The 24,814-nt window shown below is 36.5% G+C and overlaps 2 protein-coding genes across 2 annotated transcripts; both read right to left on the bottom strand.

Annotated features, from left to right (window-relative positions):
* Nucleotides 1-388: 388 nt before the first annotated feature.
* LOC146158223 (solute carrier family 23 member 1-like) lies at nucleotides 389-9,984 on the bottom strand. The gene is made up of 13 exons (XM_083384786.1): nucleotides 9,937-9,984; nucleotides 8,980-9,096; nucleotides 8,321-8,487; nucleotides 7,429-7,618; nucleotides 6,421-6,602; nucleotides 5,890-6,010; nucleotides 4,763-4,899; nucleotides 3,779-3,946; nucleotides 2,784-2,904; nucleotides 2,221-2,393; nucleotides 1,522-1,703; nucleotides 972-1,101; nucleotides 389-476 (listed from the first exon to the last, which is right to left on the bottom strand). The coding sequence occupies exons 1-13, from the start codon at nucleotides 9,982-9,984 to the stop codon at nucleotides 389-391; spliced, it is 1,824 nt and encodes a 607-aa protein (XP_083240912.1).
* Nucleotides 9,985-11,017: 1,033 nt separating this feature from the next.
* Nucleotides 11,018-23,409, bottom strand: LOC146158222 (solute carrier family 23 member 1-like). Its single transcript, XM_083384785.1, has 13 exons — nucleotides 23,362-23,409; nucleotides 22,010-22,132; nucleotides 20,583-20,749; nucleotides 19,907-20,096; nucleotides 18,806-18,987; nucleotides 18,534-18,654; nucleotides 17,940-18,076; nucleotides 15,992-16,159; nucleotides 15,281-15,401; nucleotides 14,652-14,824; nucleotides 13,858-14,039; nucleotides 12,296-12,425; nucleotides 11,018-11,105 (listed from the first exon to the last, which is right to left on the bottom strand). Exons 1-13 carry the CDS (start codon nucleotides 23,407-23,409, stop codon nucleotides 11,018-11,020), a joined length of 1,830 nt encoding a protein of 609 aa, XP_083240911.1.
* Nucleotides 23,410-24,814: the final 1,405 nt, after the last annotated feature.

Raw genomic sequence — 24,814 nt, 5'->3', positions numbered from 1 at the left:
GATTGACAAAAACTATACGCCGTTTGGCAAGAAGGGGCCAAACCGTTTGAGATGTCGTACTAACTTCGCTGGAACACGGGACGGCTTCAAAGGTTAGTAAATCCAAATTTTATGTGACAAGCTATTACCATATAGGCCGATTTTAAGACAAAATATTGCAACAGCAATTTTATTGAACAAGTAGGCCTAACATTAGCACAAACGATGCTTATCAATTAAGAAACAGTAATTCATACTTAATTTATCAATTGTTACAAAAGGAACACATGCAGGTATACAACCACACAGTGGTGTTACTTGCAGTGGTAATAGTTGCAAACTTGACGAATAATAAATTCAATGATAAAATGTATTGGTAAAAATGGGTGTACAAATGACGTCCACAAATCTAAAGCTCTGTAGAATATGCTTGGTCTGGTGATGATGTTATGCTTTTTCTGCCGTATTCGGGTAAAAACGGGACGTACTTCGATAGTCTGTCACAAAAATATGGTTTGGATTTTACTGCAGAAAAAAATGCTATTTTGCTTATGTTGGATGCATTAAGTTGTTATAAGAAAGTTTCATATATTTTATTTTCAGGAAGTTTTTGAAGTACTGCAAAAGACCAAAAACTATTTGTATGCGTTGGAATTTTTTATTTTGTTTGGCACCATGTTTACATACAATTCTTTGTGTAATTTAAATTTTTTTGACTATCTTGTTATGTATTGTTTATATACTTATTACATATTCATCAAATGACAACATTTTGAAACATCCCTTTAAGTTTTGATTTCTTGGTCGACTGCAGTCATTGTACGCCGAATAAATTTTAGCAACACATCTAATTATCTCGGACGTTTTCTGTAAGCTTTGGAATTAAGACTAATTTACAGCGCGCTTTAAAACGATAAGCAAATTTAAACTTTGTGAGTCTGAGATAGGGTGCATTGTTGCAATATTTTAAAACAATAAATAGTCTGACAAACCTGCAGCAATTTGTTGGAAAGGGAAGATCGTAGCACGCGGCGACTTTTTCCGCCAACACTTCTTCGTCGTCAATTTCAGTTCCGCTTTGCGATTTACGCCATTTTACGATTCCGCGTTCGCTTTCAGTTCCTTGAAAAAATCAAGCAGGGATTGAATCTGTTTCTTAAAGAGCTGGACCCAATAAATATGTTCTTTAATTAAATTTGTAAAAGTTGGTTACGTTCCTACAAGTCTTTCAACCTATTTTCGGCGCTTAACTGCATAACCGTTAAACCGGTGTTCTTCCTTTTAAAATTTCAAACAATGTACGCAAAATGGAATGCTTGCTTTTTATTAAAAGCAAATACGATGCATTTAATAAACGATTGCACAAAAGTACGACTCCAGTATTGTGAAAAATGTGTTCATCAAAATACTGTCAAAATAAAAGATTTTTGTTACGTACCATTTGTTTGTGTGTTACCCAAACAAACAACCACAACATTTATCTTGAAATAAATAGACTGATTTTCTAAAAATGCCTGTATACTGCATCATACGTCACCCAACCTGGAATAGTGTTGTCAAGTATGAGGGCCAGCATTCCGCCGACTAGCATTGAGGTTTCAAGAAGAACGGTGATGATTTGATCTCCTTCGGTAGATCCGGTCTGAATAACACCTGGGTTTGCCTTCATCCACTCAGGTACAGTCAGGCCCATAAACATCGAGAAACCAACAATCACCAGGTTTCTGCTCGGAATAGAAGTGAAGAACCCGTAGATACACATGCTAAATTAAACGATATCAAACACATGATTTTATGGAAAGTTAAACGTACAATGAATTCGAAACGTTTAAAATATACATCTATTTCTGTATGGGCTTTGATATTTATTCTACGTATAACTACAATCGTCAGCCGTTATACACAAAATAGATAGATAATTTTTTTTTATTTCGGGAAAACGGTTTATACATGCAAAAAATTTCAACGAAAAAAAAGCCGTAGTTTCCAGGGGGCGGCGAAAGACTATTAATTTATCTAGTCGGCTGCCCCCTGACTGTGAAAAAAAGTTTGACTTTCTCAGTTTCTCAGTCTTGACTTTATAGGCTATGCATTTTCTAAATTTTACATTATCCGTTATGAATTCCTAGTATTAAGAAGAAAGGCACACGCAACTAGTGTTGAATGACGTGGTTGCGTGAGCTAATAACGTGTTATTTTCTTTTCAACAAAAATTGCTATAACAAGGTAGTTTTGTATTACCTGGGCGAGTTAAGGTCCACGTACTGAAGATTGCTGATTCCCACGGCTGCGATCATACCGAAGAGAACGCAGAAGAGTCCTCCCAAAACCGGGTCCGGGATCGCAACGAATATGCTCCCGAACTTGCAAAGCATCCCGAGTAATATGAAGAGACAACCTGCTACCTGTAAAACCTAAACGTGACAGAAGGTTGGGTTGGCTGGCATATAATGGATATTTGTACATGCTAGTAAGATTACCAAAATACCAAGGATTGCAAACTTACAAAACATCCCGAGCAAAATAAAGTGACAACCGGCTACCTGTAATACCTAAACGAGGAAAAAAGAAAACTATAACTGGCGTTAAGTGAAGATTTTTAAGTTTTAACAAGTTGCTAAAAAAGATAACCCAGCAAGATCGTGTGACGAGAAGCCTAAAACATCACTACGACAGGCTTACGTATATTGCAAAGGATTGATGCCGTTTGCTTTTAAACCATGTTTCGTTAGACGTTAATATTGACGAACACAGGTTCGTATATCGATAAAGCCCAACATCATTTATAAATGCATCTGTATTACCCTTCGGCTTCCGACCCGCGTTATTCCAATGGCTCCGATGTTTTCACTGAATGAGGTGGTCGCCGTACCAGTCCCAATCACGCCAGCCAAAATGCAGCCGAAACCCTCTGTTAGAATCCCCCTAAAGTAGCACAATGCATAGAAATGAGATCATATTTATATGTTGTGTTTATGTTATTGTTTACTTGAGTTATTGCTCACAATCGGATGAGTTTACCAGTTTTAATAGTTTGAAGTTTTATTTTTATGACAAGTACGTGCCTTGAAGTTAACTTTCTCTAAATATGACTTGACTTGGGCAACCGATGACTTGGACGGGGACTTGACGTTTTATTTATTCGAAAATGCTTGACTTCGGCTTATGTTATTTTAAGAATGACTTGACTGGGATATAGTCATTTTGAAATGACTTCTTCAAACCGCTGTTAAAAGAGACTGCAATTCTTTTAAAAATGTAATACAACAGGAAACAATATCACTGATAACTGTAGCGCTAAATATGTGATAACAGAAGTCACCTTGACCCTTGCAAGATAAATGTCGACTTTAATTCCTGCTCAGTAACAGCAGAATACTCTAACAAAGCTAGCAATTCAAAAAAGTATCTAGTATTAATTCGAATATAGATATAAGCTACATACTTCGCCTTTTCTGGCGAAATATATATATATATATATATCTTTCAAGATATTTTAATAGTCCTTGGCCTGAACTGCTAGCTTTGGTAAGATTAAATCATACAATAATATTTACAAGCTTACACCACTGAGTCTCAACAATCTAATACCAAGCTGGTCTATCACCAAGGTAGAAGGCATCTACACAGCAATTCAGCTCACCGAAAATGGCCACAAAGAATGGCTTGCAAAATACATAAATTGATCTGCGATTCGCCATACGAAGCTACTAATCATAAAATCGATTTTGTTATACTTACGTAATCGTAAATCGGATAAAATGGTAATTATTACTGCTTTGCGCAGGAAACCACTCACCTATTAATGGCATGACTCGGGAGGTTCGGAGCCCCCGACAGCTTTGCGCATGCGTAGTAGTCTCCCACCGACTCGATCATTCCTGCCATGACCCCCGCCAGCATCCCGACGAACCCAGCTACCGTGACCCGGGGGATTCCCCACTGACCAGGGTAAGGAAAGCGGAACCTGATGGGTAAATTGCTAATGTAACGTGTCCCTTGTGTATTTCACCTGCAATGAAGGTCTTTGCATTGCTCATAGGCCTATACTACAATGAAGATAAGTAAAGATCAAACTTTAGTTATGATCACATGATGTGAGGTTACCGTCTGCGCTTTGAGTTTTCCACAGGTATCTTAAGTGGTCTTTTTTTATTAGTCGACCCCAATTTAAATAAAATGAAATCAGTATTTAGCTGCATCCCTAGTTTGTTTTCTGGTAAGAACTGCTTGAACTAAATAACACCAGCCATTGATTATGCCAAAATTAAACACAAATCCAGCGAACTTTGCTATACACAAGTGTACACCATTTTTTTGGAAATAAAATTGATAAATATCGCAATATTACTGATTCGCTTTTTTTCTCGAAGTTTTATTTGCGGTGCAACTATTTGGATAAAATTTTCCTAATATGCCATTCCATCTAATATTCGTTCTCTACTATAGATGTGGCGGGAACCTGCCTTAATAATACTAAAGACCAGTTAATTACTCTTATATTAATAAAATATAACGACCGTGCTTTATTAGATTTAACTTCGTAACACCATGTGTTAAAATGCCGCACTAAACTGGGCAGATATTTTGCAGGCCTAATTAAAAGAAAAGAACAAGAAACTAGAAAATTTTAGATAAGAGGCCTCAAACATATCTATACCCATTTTCCACGTTTTTAGTTACACTATTGGAAAACGCTTGCTAGCTTGAGCCCATGACTTGAAAGCGTAATTTAGGTAAAGTTATGTGTCAAGTTTTGTTTATAGATGAGTTTTGTCCTTACCAAGGTGCGTTGGAGATCACGTTTGACCGGAGATCGGTTCTAGCCCTGTGGTTTGGGTTGTTAGGGTCCGTTGGAAAAACGTCGGTGACGGTAAAAATCAGACACAGCAGCCAGGCGGAAACAAGGGCAAATAAAACCTATAGATACCATTTTTTGTTAAACCTCAGTAATCCATATTGGGTGGGTTTGGCATTTTCATTTATCAAATAAATTTATGAATCTACTGGTTGTCACACTGAAAGCCATTGCAGACTCACCGAATCTGTCGATTAATGATGCAAGCAGAGCAGGCTAGAAAAACAATTAACTAGCCTGCAGTGAGGTTTGGAACTCACGACCTCTGGTCAAGCCGGTACCGTCGCTCTACCAACTGAGCTACACAAGCTCAAAGAGGAGCGAGTCGAGAAACTACCATACGCCAATGCTTGCTTAATCTGTTAGTACAAGCAACTTCATATTTAAGGGGATTTCACAGTACCATATCATATAATAGCCTGCATAGCTCAGTTGGTGGAGCGACGGTCCCGGCTTGACCGGAGGTCGTGAGATCGAACCTCACTGCAGGCTAGTTGTTTTTCTAGATCATTGATCGACAGATTCGGTGAGTCTGCAATGACTTTCAGTGTACCAATGATAATCGTTGGTCAAAACCGTAATCGTTGGTCAAAAAGTAGCTTCAGAAGGGGTAGATTTCAGTTGTTAACACACATATGTGTGTACATATCTTTCATTGAAGAAATCTACTGGTTGTCATATCAATTCGTTGTTTAACTGACAATTGTTCTAAACTAGATAACTACATTCTTTCTATACCGCAACACTTTCTTTAAATTATTCCCGACACGTTAAAAAAAGCGCATTTATAGGAAACTTTAACTTTTACAAAGCTTCCTAACTAAAATGACTCGTTGCAAAAACGTTAGCGGGCAGACCATAAATTAATCACCTTGGTTCCCTTACAAACAAAAATAGTTATCAAAATCATTATATTAAACTTACATTTCTTTTACAGTTGTGACCGGGATTACTGGGGTTTGTTTGGCAGTATCAAGAGCATAAGTTTATGCTAGTTTATTTTTAGATCTAAAAGCGCAAGAGTTGAATAGGTTTATGACGAGTGTTCTTACCGGGTACATTTTGAAAAGTGCCTTCCACGCTAAATGGAACTTTTTTCTCTTGGTGTACGCAGGCAGTGGGATTTTGACGTTATTGAGGTATTGCGAACACACTATCATCACGAATGATGTACTACACACAAACAGAAAAGAGAAGAAGATCAACATTACAAACTTCCGCATATTGCATTCTAAAATGCAAGTCATGGTGCTATCTGCTTTTCGTTTTTACACCGTATAGGCTTATATTATGAAATATACAGCGTGCTCCATGATTAAAGTTGATGGTCATGTATACGCGAAAAACATTCATTGAGGAAAACTGAATTGTCCTTTAAACAAAGGCGTGAGTTCGACTCTCTTCTTGGTAAAAAAATGTACAATTATCTGTTAATTTTCTACGACGAATTAAACAACTGCACTTAGATCATCAACACATATAATATATTAATTACTAGCACTAATTTTATTAATAAAAACACAAAATATATTAGTTTAACAGAAATTAATGTTGATAGCACATGTCTCAAATGTTGAGCTTACAACATTGCGATTCCCCAATGCGCCTCTGCTTGGTAATACGCCGCAGAAAAAAGGCTCAATCCGATAAGAGATATGGCAGGGGCGACGGTGAGCGGCCCAATGAACCGAAGCAGCAACCCAATGGCGCCAGTAAGGCCCAGGAGAAGTTGGACACAAGAAGCGACCGCAATGGCGCCTTGGACCTTTACACGAAATTTGCTTTGTTAATTTTAAGTATAAGGCCGACATTTCTGTTATGCCATTTCATTTAACAGCTCACGCCATACTTGGGTGAGAGTTGACTTTTCAAGATAAAGAATAATAACACTTTTATTTCAATTTATATTCGTTAGTGATAGATCTATATGTAGAACCGTATTACACTTAATATGTCTGGTCAGGTTTGTAAATTATTTCCACATTATATAATTGCATTTTCCTGTGATATTTCTTGTCTGTTACTTTTATAGTGTTGAATTTTGGTCAGTTTTATAACGATCGAAATGCCCTTGCATAACTTAAACGTATTGGTTTGTCATAGATTGGTCAATTTCAGGTCAAGTCGATGTCATAAAAATTAAAAGTTAAACTATTAAAATTTGTAAAATAGTCCGATTTATTAGCAGTAACTTAACTGAAAACTAAAACGAAACACAACGTGTAACAAGCATTTTTTTGACGCACAAAACTTAGGTTAAATAACCCACTTTTATAGTGAAAAATGCTTAATGAAGCATTTAATTCAAGTCATTTTCCAAAAGACTTAAGTCAAGTAAAGTCAATTGTCTAAAAGAATTGTCAAGTCAAAGTCAAGTCATTTGAAAACAGTTACTGAAGTGCGCTTAAGTTAAGTCATTGACTTAAGCCATTAAAACACTGGGTAATAAACACAGAAGGTTAGTCAGTACATTGCGACTTAGCTTTGACCTTAAAACAGTTATGCACATTGAAAACCTTAACGCTCTGCAAGTTTAAAGAGCTTTTCTATTTTACTTTTACACAGAGTTGAAAAAGCAAGAATAACCATACCTCTCTCATTCTTCGCATCCAAAGCTCATCTCCATTCACGATCATCCCGTCTGTGTCGTTGTACAAGGTTTCAGAAGAGTTGGGGTTAAAGTCAGGGGGTAACGGTGGGGGGCAAATGTTGTGGGGTAACGCTAAGATGGCGAATGTTGGAGGAAGAAAGGTAAATGTACTGCCCTGCATGATCGGAAGTCTTCAAAAACAAAAGAATACGGGCAATTGTTAACTGTATATTTGTTGCGATTTTAAGGATACTTTACATTGTATTCAATGCTACCACAAATGACGATCGCCTAAAAACTATGACGAATTCTGGAGGTTTAAATATGTAGCACCTATCTCTATTGTTTTATTAGTTTAAAAGCAGACGCAGTTATCGCAGAGGTGATCAATATAATTGGCTACACTATGCACGGATCTGTAATGTAGCTTGTGATAAAATTCGAAGCCAAAAAGGTCGAGTAGATTGACATCATCTTGATAATTAAGACGTATCGATACGATCTATGCATCTATCCAAGACTGCGACCTCGAACTGAACGTTGAACCCTTATGAACACCGCTGTACCTGTTCAACACCTGAAGTTGTTAATTAAAAAAAATGCTCCGACTATAGAAGCTCAGAATGATAACAATTGCGTCCCATCTCTTATAAGTGATGCTTGAATTGCTTCTCAGTCACATTAACTGAAGATGATCAAGCTCGTATCGAAACGTCCTAATTGTCAAGAAGATTTCGATCTATTCGACCTTTTTGGCTTTGAAATTTATTATCATGATCAATATAAGTTTATGGTTTGTTAAACATTTATGTATATGAAGTGAAATATTGTTGTTATAATATGTGTTGGGAAGCGAGATTTTCCAACACTCTTAATCATAAAAGGATTGTTACCTGTTTCCGATGGTGGTTTGCAAGAGTGTGCAAATTCCAGAAACGAAGAAGATACTGCTGATAAGGTAAGACCGCGTGACGTCACCTCTGTCGTCATCGGCGATGCAGAGTGACGGGGCAAGTAACAGGGGAAGTCCCACCAGAGACCCAACTGCTACCAAGTAGTGCTGATAATGAACACAAACAAGCAACTGTGAGCCGGCATCTTAATACCAGAATCACTTTTGTTTTTTTACCCAATACATTAGTAACATATTATAAAATAATTTTAAGGCAAGGGTTTTTTAACTTTTTTACCGCGGACCCTGTGGATAAGGAATCTTTAAAAATGACGTCACAAATTGATGTCGCATTACAAAAAGACTTATGGTGTTTCCGATCAAAAAATGTGAAAGTGAAATGGTGTCTCAATTCAGTGCTAAAATAATCTATTTTTAATTAAACTCTTTTCTTTGAAAAATCGATTACTTTAATATACACTAATAGTTCAATGTGGCCTTCATGGACCCCGTAAAACTAGTTCATGTACCCCCAAGGGGTCCATGGACCCCCGTTTAATAACACTTGTTTTAAGGTAAAAGATAGTGACATTCACGTCATCAACATTATACACTTTTTACTGAAATATAAAGCATTATCGCAGAAGTAGGAAGTCCTACCTGTAATCCAAGTCCAATGCAAACATACCACGGAGGTGTATCTTCCACAGAATAAAGCAGACCATCTGTTGTTTTGCCTTCCACATTAATTGTTTGCTCAGCCGTAGCTTGGTCATCCTGAAGTTAAAGCAAGCCAATAAACTGGAAATCTCAATCCAAAGCAACATTGTTTTGGCCAAGATAGGTGTGGAGACCAGTAACTGGTTTAGGATGCTACGGAGCTAGGTAGTTAAATCGAGGATGGCGACTTGTCCAGATCTCCGAAAATATATTCGTATACATATGCTAATTCATTTTTGTTACACCCATTCTTAAAGAGCAGTGTTGCTTTACTCAGCTAATAGTCGACTTTGTTGGAACGTTTATTCATAATTACAAGTTATCGAGTACATATCAACGCGTAGACAACGGCTCAAAAGGCAACTTAACCTATTCGCTAATAATGGACAGAATGACGAACAACGGAAAACTATAACTCTGCTTTGGGCGATAGTCACACATGAGTGGACATTAGCTAAGTTCAATACGGAGGTAATATTAGACATTGTATTATTTAATAATCACCAGTTTTTCGTTCTAAGTAAATACTACTGTCATCAGTAAAAATTTACTGCTTACTTACGACGGTTAAAAATAAGATCCGGCTAAAAAAATTAAAAAGGCACAAGCTTGGTCCAATTTAACAGTCAGGAATACTTGAATAATTTCAAAGGCTTTTATTGCCAGAGAATGGCAATCATAAGAATTGCAATGTATTGTTTAACATAATATCCATGGTGTTTTCTGCAAAGATGCCGACGTACGTAAATTGATTACACTCACTTCATTAATCTCGAAATTCAAACAACGCTTGTGAATTTTAGTTAATAGGTAAGAAATATAGTAGTAGCCTACATCATTCAGCATCTGACTTAGTTTAAACACTAAATCGTAAATCATCTGCCAATTGACACTTACTATCTCAAATGCTTCGTTAGTTGCACCGCACTTGTGATTTTCGTCCATCTTGAAACACTACTTGTCAACTTTGATCACTCTTAAGAATGGGCATAACACTATGCGGCTTGTACAGAAAAGTTAAAGCAACCTAAGATCTGTATAGAGACGTTTTTACTCTTACTGATAAGTTAATTTTCTATAAGATCCAATGCCAATAGCACACTGATAATGAGTTCGTCTCCAAGATATATATTCAACAATATAGTATCACGGTATGCTTCAATTTTGTTTTATGTATAAAGACGTGCGATTTATAAGCAGTTTTAGTACAGTCACCACTTATAAAGTATATTCCCGAAACAGGGATTGACTCTGTTGTACTAACTACCTTGAACCACTAAACTGACTTTAAGCTGCCCAAAGATAACGCTTTAATACTGTGACGCGTAAGTTTGCCAGTCAACTCATAAACGACAGGTTACGTAACAATACATGGAAAATATACTGTACAACATTTCAGGTAACAGCTCACTTGGCGGGCGAAATCGTAATGTTTTCCAGTCAGCTTGTAAACGACAAGTTGGCCTAACAATACATCGACACGGCGAATATACAACATTTCATACAAAAACTAACTAGGCGGGCGAAATTGTAAAGTTTGTCAGTACTTACGAACAAGTATTAACGGAGCAACATGCTCTTAAAAGAGACACTGGCCCCTACAACGTCAATCGCCAATGCCTAACTTACATAACTTTAAATGGCCTGAATAAATATTTGCCTCAAACAGGGGCACATACCATCTTTAGTAATTTTTTTTCATGATTTATTAATCTCGTAATCTTTATGTTTTATTATAGCAATTTATCTTTGTCCACAGTCAAAGTTGATCGATGCTTGTATTTTGATTATACGTTAGAAATTACTTGTTGGCCTTAAATTCATTAATCCGGTATGACAAATTGAACAAGCAACCAATCAAAGTGACGTGTCAAATAAAAACGCAATACAAAACAATAGGCAAGTGTCGATTTTAAAAAGAATATTTCAAACATACAGTTGTCGCAACATGCAATATCACAATTCAATGTACAAAAATCTAAAGCTTCGTAGAATTTTCTTCCTTTGTTGAAGATCCCACTTCCTTTTGTCCGTATTCGGGTAAAAAGGGAATGTACTTCGATAGTCTGGTATGGAAAAACATGGCTTCTTGTAATACACCAAAAATATTGCTGTTTTATTTTTTAACCACAGGACATATCTTTATTGTTAAAATTGCTGTAATCGAGTTCGACCATCGCATCAATCTAGTACCTGTATTTCATTGTCGAACTCTATGAGTCTACTGTCATGCAGCATGCACGATTTGTACACAACTTGTGCACGCGTTGCTCGCGTTGGTAGTTCGCTAGCGTGTATAAAGCGAAGCATTTATTGGTTTACTCTGGAAAGGCGCCCTACATAACCGTGCGTGTTTTTCGTTCTTTCATTCTACAGGGTGCGCCTACCACAGTTCAAAGTGTTACTGTACCAAAGCAGTAGCAGTCTGACTGGAGGTTGAATTTGAAATATAGCAGAGTAAATTCAAACTTAGCAGCAGAGCACCAACCATTTTGTTTCAGGTTTCAGTTTTTATAAGAAAATAATGTATTTTGTAACTTTTTAAAATTCGTATCTGTATGTGAATTGTCCTGGAATGGCGAAGGGTGCGGCAGAAAAACCTACCACATTTCAAACTAGGAAAAAGAGACAAAATTTTGAAGCAATCAACACATTTATTGTCTCATGTCAAAGTCAAAAGGTTACCATTTGATCTATTTATGTTTTAAAGATTACACCCTCTAGATGGCGCTCTCGAGTCACAGATTCCCCATTTTTAACAAAATCTTCCACAATAAATGCACGGTGTTCGACAGTCCAGGCTATTTTACATACAGATACAAAATTTTGAAAAATTGCACAAAACATCATTTACTTAAAAAAACTAAAACCTGAAATACAAATGGTAGGTCCTCTGCTGCTAAGTTTCAATTTACCCTGCTGTCAGACTGCTACAGCTTTGGTACATAACAATTTGAAATGTGGTAGGTTTTTCTGGCGCACCCTGCACTTTACTTCGACGCCCATGAGAAACAAACCTTCTACGAATACAACAATTACAATAGTTTTTATTTCACTAACGACTGTCGTAATATTCATAATATTGGTACTGAAACGCTGCCTTGCAGATTTAATCTTGGGAAAAATAATTTTGCGAGGTCTTTTTTTTAAATAGTATAACCAGTATTTTTTGAAAAGTTTCGACTCAGGTTGCCTTGCGGCAAAACAAAGCGAAGCACAACTATATATAATTTGTTCAACAAATATTTGCACAAACCTGCAGCAATTTGAGGAAAAGGGAAGATCGTAGCAGGCAGCGACTTTTTCCGCCAACGCTTGCTCATTGTCAATCTCGTTTCCGGTTTGCGAATTCCGCCATTTTACGATTCCGCGCTCGCTTTCGGTTCCTTAAAAACGTCATTACACAGGCTTTGCTTCGCTTACTAGTGCAGTCTTATACTGGTTGGTTTTAGAATTACGAATTTGATTTTTGTCGAGCAAAGTCGGTTGCCTTTGGTTTTAAAGTCTTTCAACAAATATATGTTGGTATAACTGTGTTTTATCAGTAACACCGATTTCCAAAAAAAAAAAACGTTAAAATGCTCAAACCCATACAAATGCTGTAATATTACAACCGAGGGAATCGGCAGTGCCAGTTACTGAAACGATTGCACGTGAAAAACAACATATCAATCAAAATTGTGCATTGTTGGAGAATTGCTGAAAAAATCTTTATAAATTCGCTTAGGAGCGAAATATCATAAAATACGTTTAGCTTTTTCAAATTTCAAGTTAAAGAGAGGGGTTAATTTTCAGCCAGATTAGTTTCGCCAATAAATTGAATTAAATAAACTAATTTAGCAGAAATTGCAGTTTTGAGGTAACGCGTCTAGGCTATGATCAAACAAAAGATACGCAACAAACTGTGATAACTTTTATCGTTTGTATGATATAATTTAACAAAACTGGTATCCTGAAAAGGTTCTCCCTCTTCGAACTGAGATATAAAAGCAACCATGTGAGCTAAGGCAAATTTTTGCATTTACGTAAAAAATAAGCAAAATATATATTTCCGTAGGTAGCAGTGCTCCACAACCGCCGCGAGACCATGCAAGGTGTGCCGCGACGTACCCGGAGATTTGTTACTTGAGTTTTCAAGGATTTTTGCCAAAAATGTATATCTCATCAAGGCAGGTATTTGGCCTTATGTAATAATCCAGGTGTAATTATATGAACTTTCCATATTATTTAAAACTTTTTTAAAACCTATGTTACCTTCTATCACCGTAAATCAAATATCAAAATATTTTTTTAACTGACTTAACTACCAGTTTATACTAGGAATATAAACATACAACAAATTTTTCAAACTCTACACCAAAGTTAAAAGGGAGATTAATCATACCGAAACCAATAAAATATGTAAATATATAATTATTCAGTCTGGGCAGCTATGTCGCAAAATAAATTTAACAAAAAGTACAAAGCACCAATGGCAGGTTTCATTTCTCGAATACTGTTAAAAGCCCTCTGTTCTCTAATCAGCTATTGGAAGGGACTATAATTTTCACCACTTTGACCAGCTTCAGAAACTTCGCAAAATAAAAATATCAGAATATAAAGAAATGAAATACGTAAAATTTTCGATCTGCGGCGTGTTTTATTGTACGCCGCTCCTTTTTTTATTGGCTGACTAGTATATTTGATGATGCTGTCTATTTTCGATCGACTAATATTTTGTAGGTGTGCCGCCGAATTGTTTTATCTCGATTGGTGTGCCGCAAGTGGAAAAAAGGTTGCGGAGTTCTAAGCTTTAGTAATCCCCTCCCTGGATTTAACCTGGAATAGTGTTGTCAAGTATAAGGGCCAGCATTCCACCGACAAGCATTGGGGTTTCAAGAAGCACGGTGATAATTTGATCTCCTTCGGTAGATCCGGTCTGAATCACACCCGGGTTTGCTTTCATCCACTGAGGAACAGTCAGGCCCATGAACATCGAGAAACCGACAATCACCAGATTTCTACAGAAGGAGAAGTCAGCCCAATGCATCAGCTACAATCAACGCAATGATACACAAGTGTTCAAATGGAACCATAAGTCTAAATTCAGTGTCATACAAATGGTTCTTTATTTCTGCTACGATTTTGTCTCGAAGGAGACCTAAATTGTATACAAATTATACTCACTACAAATGCAGTATTTTAGCAAAAGATTCGTGAGAACATAGTAAGAATATCAGACCATACAGAATTAGGTATCATTTTGAACGTTTCGAATAACTCTTTATTTGTTTAACATAGTATGAAGGCACTGATAAGTGTATATATATACTGCTGAGTGGTATGTAAAAAATAAATAAAGAGTTATTCGAAACGTTTATAATGATACTTACTTCTGCATGGGCTTTGATATTTTTATTGCGTCTTACTACAACCTCCAACCATTATGCTTCATTGGAACGATTCTGGGAAACATGATCTTCAGTGCAACTCAATTTTATACTGGTTTGAAGAGATAATTGGAACATTAAACACTTGGAAATCGTAATTTCACCCAATTTTGTTTGTATTCAAAAATGGAGAGTAACTACAATTTGCAAATCATTAAATTTGCAAAAAAACGTTTGTATTACCTGGGCGAGTTAAGGTCCACGTACTGGAGGTTGCTGATTCCCACGGCTGCGATCATACCGAAGAGAACGCAGAAGAGTCCTCCCAAAACCGGGTCCGGGATCGCAACGAATATGCTCCCGAACTTGCAAAGCATCCCGAGTAATATGAAGAGACAACCTGCTACCTGTAATACCTAAATAACGAGAGAAAGAAACGTTTATTGGCATGTAGGTATAGGCCAGTTGTTCTTAATGACAAGATGGTCAGAAAGGAAGTTCAATAATAACGGCTTGCCTTGACTAGGCATTTGACATTCTTGTTTCAAGTCTTCAAAAAAACCTTTGCGAAAATCTGTTTATGCGATGTTTAACTTAAATCCAAACTCTTCATTAATGTAAGCTTTGCGCTAGATAAAGGCACCATGGTCTATTATAATGTTTTTATATATTAGCAATCTAATAACCAACCAATCAGAACAAACATATAAACTAGAACAAAGTCTTTTAGGACAAAAGTTATTGTCTTTAACCACGAGGAGAAACAGTGGGACATATTGGGACAAACGTAAACTGCACTCCCGCGTACAATATTGCTATTACCGGACATTAGTTACTTAACAGGCAATGCATTGATCATTTTAATGAATTACCCTTCGACTTCCGACTCTAGTTATTCCAATTGCTCCAATGTTCTGACTAAACGAGGTTGTGGCCGTGCCAGTCCCAATCACACCAGCCAATATGCAGCCGAAACCCTCTGTTAAGATGCCCCTATATTAACAATATGTATAGAAACGAATCAATGTTTATGAATATGGGAGAAATGGTTTTAGTCAATAACCTGCAGAAAGCATTAAAAATTTCGGCCGATTTTACTAAGTTAAATTAACTGTTGTGCATATGGGTTATAGAAAAAACACCGCCGGTTTTTAACATCACAGTGCCGTATAGCAGATTTGTTAAGTCCGACCCAAAATACGAAATAGGTTGAAAAAAAACATGAAAAACAATTATGAAACAATTCGATCTGAATATTGTCGTAAAAATCAACCTCTTTCATTAATGTACTAACACACCACAATAACCACATCTTTACTTTTTTGTGTACACTTTACAGATATTTACAACGTTTTTTGCTATCGCGATATAAATAGAATTGTAATCTAAAACCACTCACATATTGCTACAAAACAATTTAGGGCACCGAAAAAATGAACACAAAGAATGGCTTGCAAAATACATAAATTGATAAGCGATCGACCATACGCTACTAATCATAAACTCGTGTTTTACTTGTTCATGTAATGGTTAATCAGATAAAGTATAGTAATTATTATTGCTTTGCGCAGGGAACCACTTACCTATTGATGGCGTGACTTGGGGGGTTAGGAGCCCCCGACAGCTTTGCGCATGCGTAGTAGTCTCCCACCGACTCGATAATCCCTGCCATGACCCCCGCCAGCAACCCGACGAACCCCGCTACCGTGACCCGGGGTAATCCCCACTGGCCGGGGTAGGGAAAGCGGAACCTGGGTAAACACAAGTCAACGTTTTCCCTTTACATCACTGTTTAGCAATCTTTGTTTTTTTGGTTTGCGGCATCTTACAAAAATTATAAATAGTTCACGGCACCCTTGCTCGTATTTTTGCTGAGCGGTTAACTGTAACGTTAGAATAAACGAGATTGAAACAGCACATTAACTGTTGAACAAGGTTAAAACAACCTTCTTTATTTTTTGCACCTTTATCGTACACAAAATACTGTATCAAGAAACTTATCAATAGAGCACAAATTTGAATCCCAAAGTATTTAAAACATCGCTCGGCACCCTGATGCGTTACACCCTAGAGTACCGCGGCACCCCGGTTGGGAACCACTGCATGTTGCCGTTATTCGGTCTTCGGCTGTAATATTATACTATGTGTTTACGTGTTTGAGCTTTTCGGTATCGATGGCAAACATAATCCAATCACCGATCACAATGAAATAATCAACACTGGAATATGGACTTTAATCAACACCTGAGAAATGGTCTTAGTTGCACTTCGATTATCGCGAAATCTGATCAATTACAAATGCGTTGTCCCACAGTTTAAGTCGCATATACATATTTTGCTTCGTGTGCTAATCCGGATCCACATATTTGGCCGGCGTTTCAAAGCTTTGCCCTCACCTGATATAAAAAAAAAGTTAAAAAACGTGGTTACTTATAAACTAAAGTTTAACAAAGGTATGTTTGTTGGAAAATTTGTACAACCGTACCCGACTTTGCTCGCAAAAATTGGTGTGAATGTGAAATTGTAAGTGTGTAAATGTACTGTTTCGAATAAATATGTACGTCTGTACCTTTGCAACGACAATATTTACTATAGCAAGTATTTCCCCAAAATGCATATTGGTGCAAAACATAACTAGTAGAAAATGGAATAGTTACACATTAGTTGTTCACTGCCTGATATGGTCAACTCTTTTACAAATTTGTTCGTGTTCAATAAAATAAAACATGTATCTACAACTCTGATTTTAAAACTTGAACTATATTTTCCGCTTTGGCTGATTATGTTGATCCGTTCTTTGATCCGTTCCTTTTTTATGTTTTTTATTCATTTTCCATTTTAAGTTAGTTCGGACACACGGCCTCAAATTAACTAGTGTGCTTCATTAGCCAACAGTTTAATCAATAAAATTTTAAGGTAATAATCGTGAGATGGTAAATCAATTGTCAATTTTTACTGAGTTTTCGATATCAATTCCTTGTTTACCACAAAAATGTTTTGAAAGTAAAATATTTAAGGTTCAACCGAGATTTGAATTCGGATGTCTAGATTCAGAGTCCAAAGTGCAGGGACGCCAGAGAGGGGGGGGCGCGGGGGGCAAGCGCCCCTCCTGCCCAGGGGGGGGGGCATAACTGCCCTTTCCATGACAAAATGATATATTGCTTTAACAACAGGAGTAGGGCTTGAGCTACGGAAAAATGCAAAAAATTCGTAAAATGACATGGTGGACATTTGTTAAAACATTTTTGGTACCATTTTATGCCAATCTAGAGGGCGTGGCCGCAAAATTTTTTCCGGGGCAGTACCCCCGGACCCCCCAAATATTTCGCCTCGCTACGCTCGCCTGCGGTCTATGTTGCCCTTACCAAAAAAGTCGCCCCCCTTGCCCTGAAATCGCTCCGGCGTCCCTGCCAAAGTGCTAACCATTACACCATGAAATCTCGTCTTAAATAGGTTTTGCAAATGCTTTAAACTTGCTTTAGCATATATTTATTTTTTAGATTGCAACCATGATGCTGTTTCCTAACTTACCAAGGTGCATTCGAAATCACGTTTGACCGGAGATCGGTTCTAGCCCTGTGGTTTGGGTTGTTTGGGTCCGTTGGAAAAACGTCTGTGACGGTAAAAATCAAACACAGCAGCCAGGCGGAAACAAGGGCAAATAAAACCTACAGCAATAAAAAATATTGGTAATTTAATTCTAAGTAATCGTTAGTGGGCGGCTTGTCTATTTTTAATCGTCAAAATTCATTCTTTCATCTGACAAAATTGGCAAAGTTTTTGTACACCCAAGCTAAACACACTTCTTTATGGAAATACGTTCTATCAAAAAAACGATCACCTCTTTACAAACGCCTTATAAAAATGACAAACGCCTTACATATTAGCGAAGCACTGCAACGTTTCAAAAAACATCTTGTAATGAAACTAACTCCTTACAAAAATACCTTCGGTTCTACTAACAGGTCGGAAATGATCTTTCTACTCTTCATTCGCCCTCAAAACAAAAACCTTTTTCATTAATTAAAATCCAGTGCAAGACACTTACTTTAACCAAACGTCTTGAGGCATGACAATGTTTACAGATCAACATACATTTAGTAGTAAGGAGACAAGTGCTCTTACCGGGTACATTTTGAAAAGAGCTTTCCACACGAAATGAAACTTCTTCCCCTTAGTGTAAGCTGGAAGCGGTACTTTGACGTTCTTAAGGTACTGCGAGCACAGTATCATCACAAATGATGTACTGCGCAAAGGAAAATTTAATGACAATTTTTTTTCTTTTTTTGCTTTAATTAGTATTGGACAAATTATAATTCCTTCTTTCTGACAACGGTAAGCCGCTCCAAAGGCATTTTGTGCCGAAAACAAATACTGTCAATACATTTTACACTTACAACATTGCAATTCCCCAATGAGCCTCTGCCTGATAATAAGCAGTTGGGAAGAGGCTCAATCCGATGAGAGATATGACAGGGGCGACGGTGAGCGGCCCAATGAACCTGAGCAGGAACCCGACGGCGCCAGTTAGGCCCAGGAGAAGTTGAGCACAAGAAGCGACTGCAATGGCGCCTTGGACCTTGGCAAGAAATTTGCTTTGTTTAGAATGGAATGTTTTAGAACGATTTCAGGTTAAAATGTTTACTGAACCCTGGCATCATGCTCAATAATATGCTGTTGCTATCATGCATAGTATAATAAAAATAAGTTATTCTGCTATATATTCGATAAACCAACGCTTCAGCTTACTAAGAACGAATAGTAAGCCGATGCATAATGCTGGGTTCGAGTGGAGATATATTTTCCGGAATATTTTAAAAGTTGCCAAATCTAGCCAACTCGAACAGCATTTCTTAAAAATACATTTATATCAATGCAACTTTAATATTCAACTTTTATGCAACAGTGATGCATTTCATTTGTAGATAAATAGCATTTTTTTTTTCAATTAGACCAAAGTCATTTAGAAATCGGCTGCACTTAGTTTTATGGCTGCACTTAGTTTTTATGTTTAAATAAGCTTGCAAAAACGTGCGAAACCAGCTCGAAATTATCAATCATCGCAAAAAAGCGTATTTGCCACATTTCTGTTGAAATAAGTCTGACTGTCACCAAATTAAACAAGGGCGCGACCTTGATCGATTAAATAAAAATCACCTAAGATTATATAGCACGTTTGGTCAACATGTCGTAACCTTTCAATTAAAAGAGCAGAAATTATTCAATGACAGCAGACCTCTTTCATACTGCACCCAAGTCATTGTCCAAACTACAAGTCAAGTCATTTGTCAAAAATACTGAATTCAATTCAAGTCATTTTGCCTGAAAGACTTCAGTCAAATCAAGTCATTTGAAAACAGTGACTTAAGTGCAATTGTCAAGTCAACCCTAATAATTTTTTGCCTTGCAACCCTAATAATTATAAAAGGTTGTAGTAAGTCCACGTTGGAAACGTTTTTCTACTTTTGCTTGAGTTGAAAGAGTAAAAGCGAACATACCTCTCTCATCCTGCGCATCCAAAGCTCGTCTCCATTCACGATCGTCCCGTCCGTGTCGTTGTACAATGTTTCCGAAGAGTTGGGGTTAAAGTCGGGGGGTAACGGTGGGGGGCAAATATTGTGGGGCAACGCGAGGATTGCAAGGGTTGGAGGAAGAAAGGAAAAACTGCTGCCTTGCATGATCGGAAGTCTAACAATATGGTATTACGGGTTTAAATTATATCGGTTAGGTTTATTCGTGTGTGTGGGTGTTTATAATGCTATAGTAGATTTATTGATAAAAAATTACACCGAAAATCCATCGCAGACTCGCCAAATCTTGGTCAAAAAGCAGCTTCCGGTGGGCTAGTTCGCAGTTGTTATTAAACACATGTGTGTGTGTGCCTTTCATTGATACAAAAAACACTTCGGTATTTGTCATACCATGTACTCAAATTTGAATTGGTTTAAAAGCATTTTGTGTTGTTTCAGTGAGTTATTTTTGTCGAAAATCATACATTTCAAATCTCCGGAATATGGTTTGTACACTGACCAACTATGTCCGTTTTGCTACTTGAAAAAACGTATATGAAATAGTTTACTGTAAACTGCAGACAAATATAGATCATTTACTTGTTTTCAACATAGGTTTGCCAAGACTCTACTTTGTAACGTTAACCACTTAAACTGATAATACCTGTTTCCGAGTGTGGTTTGCAAAACCGTACAAATTCCGGAAACGAAGAAGAGACTGCTGATGAGATACGAGCGTGTGACGTCACCTCTGTCGTCATCGGCGACGCAGAGTGACGTGGCAAGAAGCAGGGGAAGTCCCACCAAAGACCCAACAGCAATCAGATAGTGCTGAAAAGTAAAAATGAAAGGCCCTAAATCTGTGCATACGCGAATGAAAGCTTAAGTGATATACAAGTAAAGTATATTTAAAGTATATTTAAAGTATATTTAAAGTATATTTTAGTAAAGTAGAGTATATTTTATATTTTAAGTTGATGAATTAAGAGTTAAAGCAGGGGAAACAGGGGTACGTGTACCCCTTGGTGGTACGAAGCACCTAAGCACGGGGTACGTCATACAATGTAAAATTAAGCGCTATTTAAGCATATTTGTGAAAAATGCGTAATTTACGAAAAGCAGCAACAAAAAGCCACTAGTAAATTGACTGATTGTTTGTGTGTTGTAAATATTGTTGAACTTGCAAGACTGTGTTTAATGCATGCACTAAACATGTAAGTTATAAGTACACTGAGTTTAATTCCTATTATTACAATTTTATTTACTTTCGTCGTTTATTAAAGGGTAGGGGCTCTGAAAAGGTTAAGAAACACTAGTTAAAAGGTTAAAGGTAGGACAATATTATTGTTATTTTATTCCAATAACGATGCCTGATATTATGGGCAAGTAAACTGCGATCCAACCGTATACCAAATGTGTAATTACAATGATCGAATTCATCAGCGCGATGGTAAGAAATTTCAGGGTAAAGCGTTGGGAAGCTTATTTATGTTCCATTTTTAATGTAATATATTTTCTGATAAGTTACCTTTTCACGTAGGAAACCCCCCTATATTGGGCCACTAAACAGGCAAAGCACAAATAAATTTAGCATCCGATAAGCATGGATACTACTCAAGTATCGGACAAAACACAAGATCTCTTGGTATGGGTCATTTCCTCAGATCCAATAGTTTTGAATATATTTGGTACAAGGTAGATCGTTTTGGGGTTATTGTGTTTGATAAAAGTTAAGTCGGTATGAATGTATAAGTTCTCTATAGGTGTAGTGGGCATAACGTTTAGGCGTTCAGTTCATTAACACGATGGATTTTAGAAGATGGATAGGCATTATGAAGCATCATTTTTATTTTCTTATTTGTTTTATCCCACTTTAAATTTTCTTAAAACGACTCATTTCACGATATTGTGTGAATAAATTTGATTTTGCTACTAGGCATAGTATATACTGGAAATAAGTTCGTCTGGCATTTATTTATTTCTCCAAAGTTTGGGCTAACTATCCAGGAGCCTTCATCGGCGTTTAAAAGCTGGCCAAATATTGACTTTGATCATTGTAATCTAACAAAAGTGCACAGTAGGCCTGCCTACCTGCAATCCTAGTCCAATACTGACGTACCACGGCGGGGTATCCTCGACAGAATAAAGCAAGTTATTCGAAGCCGATTCACTTTCCTCGTTCATTGTTTGCTGAACGTTAGCTGCTTCGTTATCCTGAATTTCAAACACAGCAAAATTGTGAACCGCAAAACCTACAATTTTTTTTTAAAGTCGGAATTGTGGGCAGATAAAATGATTTGTGCAAAATCAATCAAATTCGTATCGTGGAGCCTGAATGAATCTACTAGTTGGGTTAAAAGTATTAGGGCGATTATTTATTTACTTGTCAAAGAAGTAATTTTTTTGTAAAATTTAAACGTTAGGTCAAAATTTGGTAAAATTAAGTCAAAATCGTTTACAAAATGCACAAACATTGTTAATAAAATAACAAAAACTGCAGTAAGTTGTTTAAAATTGCCGTTGAGTTGTTTATTTTATCAAATTTAGTTTTGAATTACTTTCAATAACATTTTAACTGTTATAGGCCTATCTTTGAGGACTATACGGCATACGCAAACCGACAAAATTCCACCCAGGCCTGGTTTATTGCATTAAGTTCAGCGCGAACATCGTTTTTGCTTCAACTGTATCGTCTGTATTTCGGCCTACTGTGTATTTTTTCGGTAATAATTTAAATTTATTTCGTATTTCAAAAAATATGCTATGTTTCGCAATTTTTAAGCCACGTATCAAAACTGTGTTGCTCAATTATAATCCACGTCTTGTTTTTCTTGGGCCATTTAATGGTTGTTTGTCTTGTTCATATGACCAAAATATCAACTAAGCATTTTCAAAGTTTTGCATTTTGCAATTCCGAAAAATAACTGAATTGTGTTCCACCGATCGTCAATAAAAACATCAAAAACAAATAACTGACAACGCCGCAACAATTATGTAGTACTTTATTTACCGGTTTGTCAAAAGTTAAATTTTTAAGATCAAAATTTATCATTTTTAGGTCAAAAAATAATCACCTTAGTCATAAGAAATCCAATTTTAAAAGTCTGGTTATTTGCAGAACTGTTCTCAACAGGTATAAGAGTTAAAAAATCAAAACTTAAAAAAAAAGGTTAAAATCAATTTCAAAATTGTAAAAGCAAAATAGGCCGAGTAAATCGACATCACTTAGAAAAGACTTTTCGATGCGCACTCGTGTCATTAATTTTAACCGTCTTTTCAAACAGTTAAAGATTTACTCGACTTTGGTTTTGACATTCATTTACAAGATACATCACATTCATTTTTTAAGCTACCTTAATTTTTAAGCTATTTTTGCATTTTAATAAATCTTAACAATGTTGGTAAAAACTACAAAAATTATATATTTTTTAATTGACTCATACTGTCTCAAATGCTTCGTTGACGTTTCCGCATTGGATAACTTCGTTCATCTTGAAAAGTTTATATTTCTTATTTTTTTATAAACTTGCATTATTCTGTAAATCAAGTTATAGGACGTAAACTTACTGACCCAAATACCTTTCTTAGTATCATTTAGTGTTGTAAACAAGTTATTTTGAAATGATTTAAGTCCCAGTCAAGCCATTTGTAAAAAAAAAACCCAAGTCCAATCCAAGTCATTTGACAGTCATAATAAGAGTAACTCAATTTGAAGTCAAGTTCTTGTCATAAAAATTAAATGTTTAACTAATTACATTAGTTAAACTAGTCCGATCAATTGCAACAACTCAACTAAAAAAAACCTCACATATAGCAAGCAAATTGTATTATGTACAAAACCTTGCATAAATAACTGAATTTTGTAGAGAAAAATGCCTAATGAAAGCACTTCATTTTAACCCAAATTATTGTCGCAAAGATTGAAATCAAGTTTAGTTGTCCGAAAGACGTAGCCTAAGTCCCGTCAAGTCATTACCATAACTCATAGCACTGGTACCCATTTTCTGGCCACATATTACACACAGCATATATAGTAGAAACCTTTTATACTTGCAAAACCAAGTAAACCTTTTTACATCCACTACCTTAAACCTAAATGCGCGCTAAACTGCTTAACAACTTTTATTATACAGTATTGCGCAAATATGTTCAATCGCACCGCAAAAGACCTGCGATTTGTCAAGAACGGGAACCAGAGTTTAACTTTTATAGCAACATGGGTTTGCAAAGGCAAAAAAATAAAAAAACTGCCAAATGGACGGAGATTGTCTGCAAAATAAAAGGACGCAAACAAAACTAGCACCACGGAATGTTTGCAATATGACACCGGATGTGGTGAATATACGCTTTGGTCCCAAGTAAATGTGTCATTGACTGAAGTCCATTCAGGTTTGGTCAATTAATCGTACCTTCAGTGATAATAATATTGATATTTAATTTTCGTATTCAGTTCCAGTTACCTGAATATGGCAGAATACTTACTATACACACGGCACAGTGTTGTCGGGGAAAATTGTACCAGCCCATTTCTCGAAAACTATTTTTGCCAATTTACTATTTACATAACATTTCAAAATTTATCGAGCTTCGCGCGAACGTATTTCTGTTTTACTATGCTTTTACGGTTTGAAAGAATTTCTTTAACTGAAAAGGGCGCCTGGCAGACTATCACATTCTGTTGTGCTGTGTAAAATCATATTTTCTGAAGTTTAAATGGAGTTCAATCGTATTAAAGTTTTCCATAATATGCGCGACCCTCAAAATTGGCATAAATTAAATTGGGAAAAAATTTGACGGATTATGTCAAATTTTGGCTAAAGTGTCCAGATTTAACTATACACAACAAGCTAAGTTACAGTTTGAGCGCTAATTCATTTTTATTCGATATTGTGCGAC

Source organism: Ascidiella aspersa, chromosome 3 (assembly GCF_963924565.1).
Source record: "Ascidiella aspersa chromosome 3, kaAscAspe10.2, whole genome shotgun sequence".
In the NCBI taxonomy this organism is placed as follows: domain Eukaryota; kingdom Metazoa; phylum Chordata; class Ascidiacea; order Phlebobranchia; family Ascidiidae; genus Ascidiella; species Ascidiella aspersa.
This window is presented reverse-complemented; position numbering and strand designations above follow the sequence as displayed.

What these genes read in the sequence shown, in the direction of transcription:
- LOC146158223 (XM_083384786.1), bottom strand. Translation starts at nt 9,984, where the DNA reads ATGGACGAAAATCACAAGTGCGGTGCAACTAACGAAGCATTTGAGATA. An exon ending in CTAACGAAGCATTTGAGATA is followed by an intron (nt 9,097 to 9,936) that starts GTAAGTGTCAAT and finishes CTTTAACTTCAG; the next exon opens with GATGACCAAGCTACGGCTGA. An exon ending in CCGAGTCATGCCATTAATAG is followed by an intron (nt 2,905 to 3,778) that starts GTGAGTGGTTTC and finishes GTGCTACTTTAG; the next exon opens with GGGGATTCTAACAGAGGGTT.
- LOC146158222 (XM_083384785.1), bottom strand. Translation starts at nt 23,409, where the DNA reads ATGAACGAAGTTATCCAATGCGGAAACGTCAACGAAGCATTTGAGACA. An exon ending in TCAACGAAGCATTTGAGACA is followed by an intron (nt 22,133 to 23,361) that starts GTATGAGTCAAT and finishes TTTGAAATTCAG; the next exon opens with GATAACGAAGCAGCTAACGT. An exon ending in TTTTCCTCAAATTGCTGCAG is followed by an intron (nt 11,106 to 12,295) that starts GTTTGTGCAAAT and finishes TTTCCATACCAG; the next exon opens with ACTATCGAAGTACATTCCCT.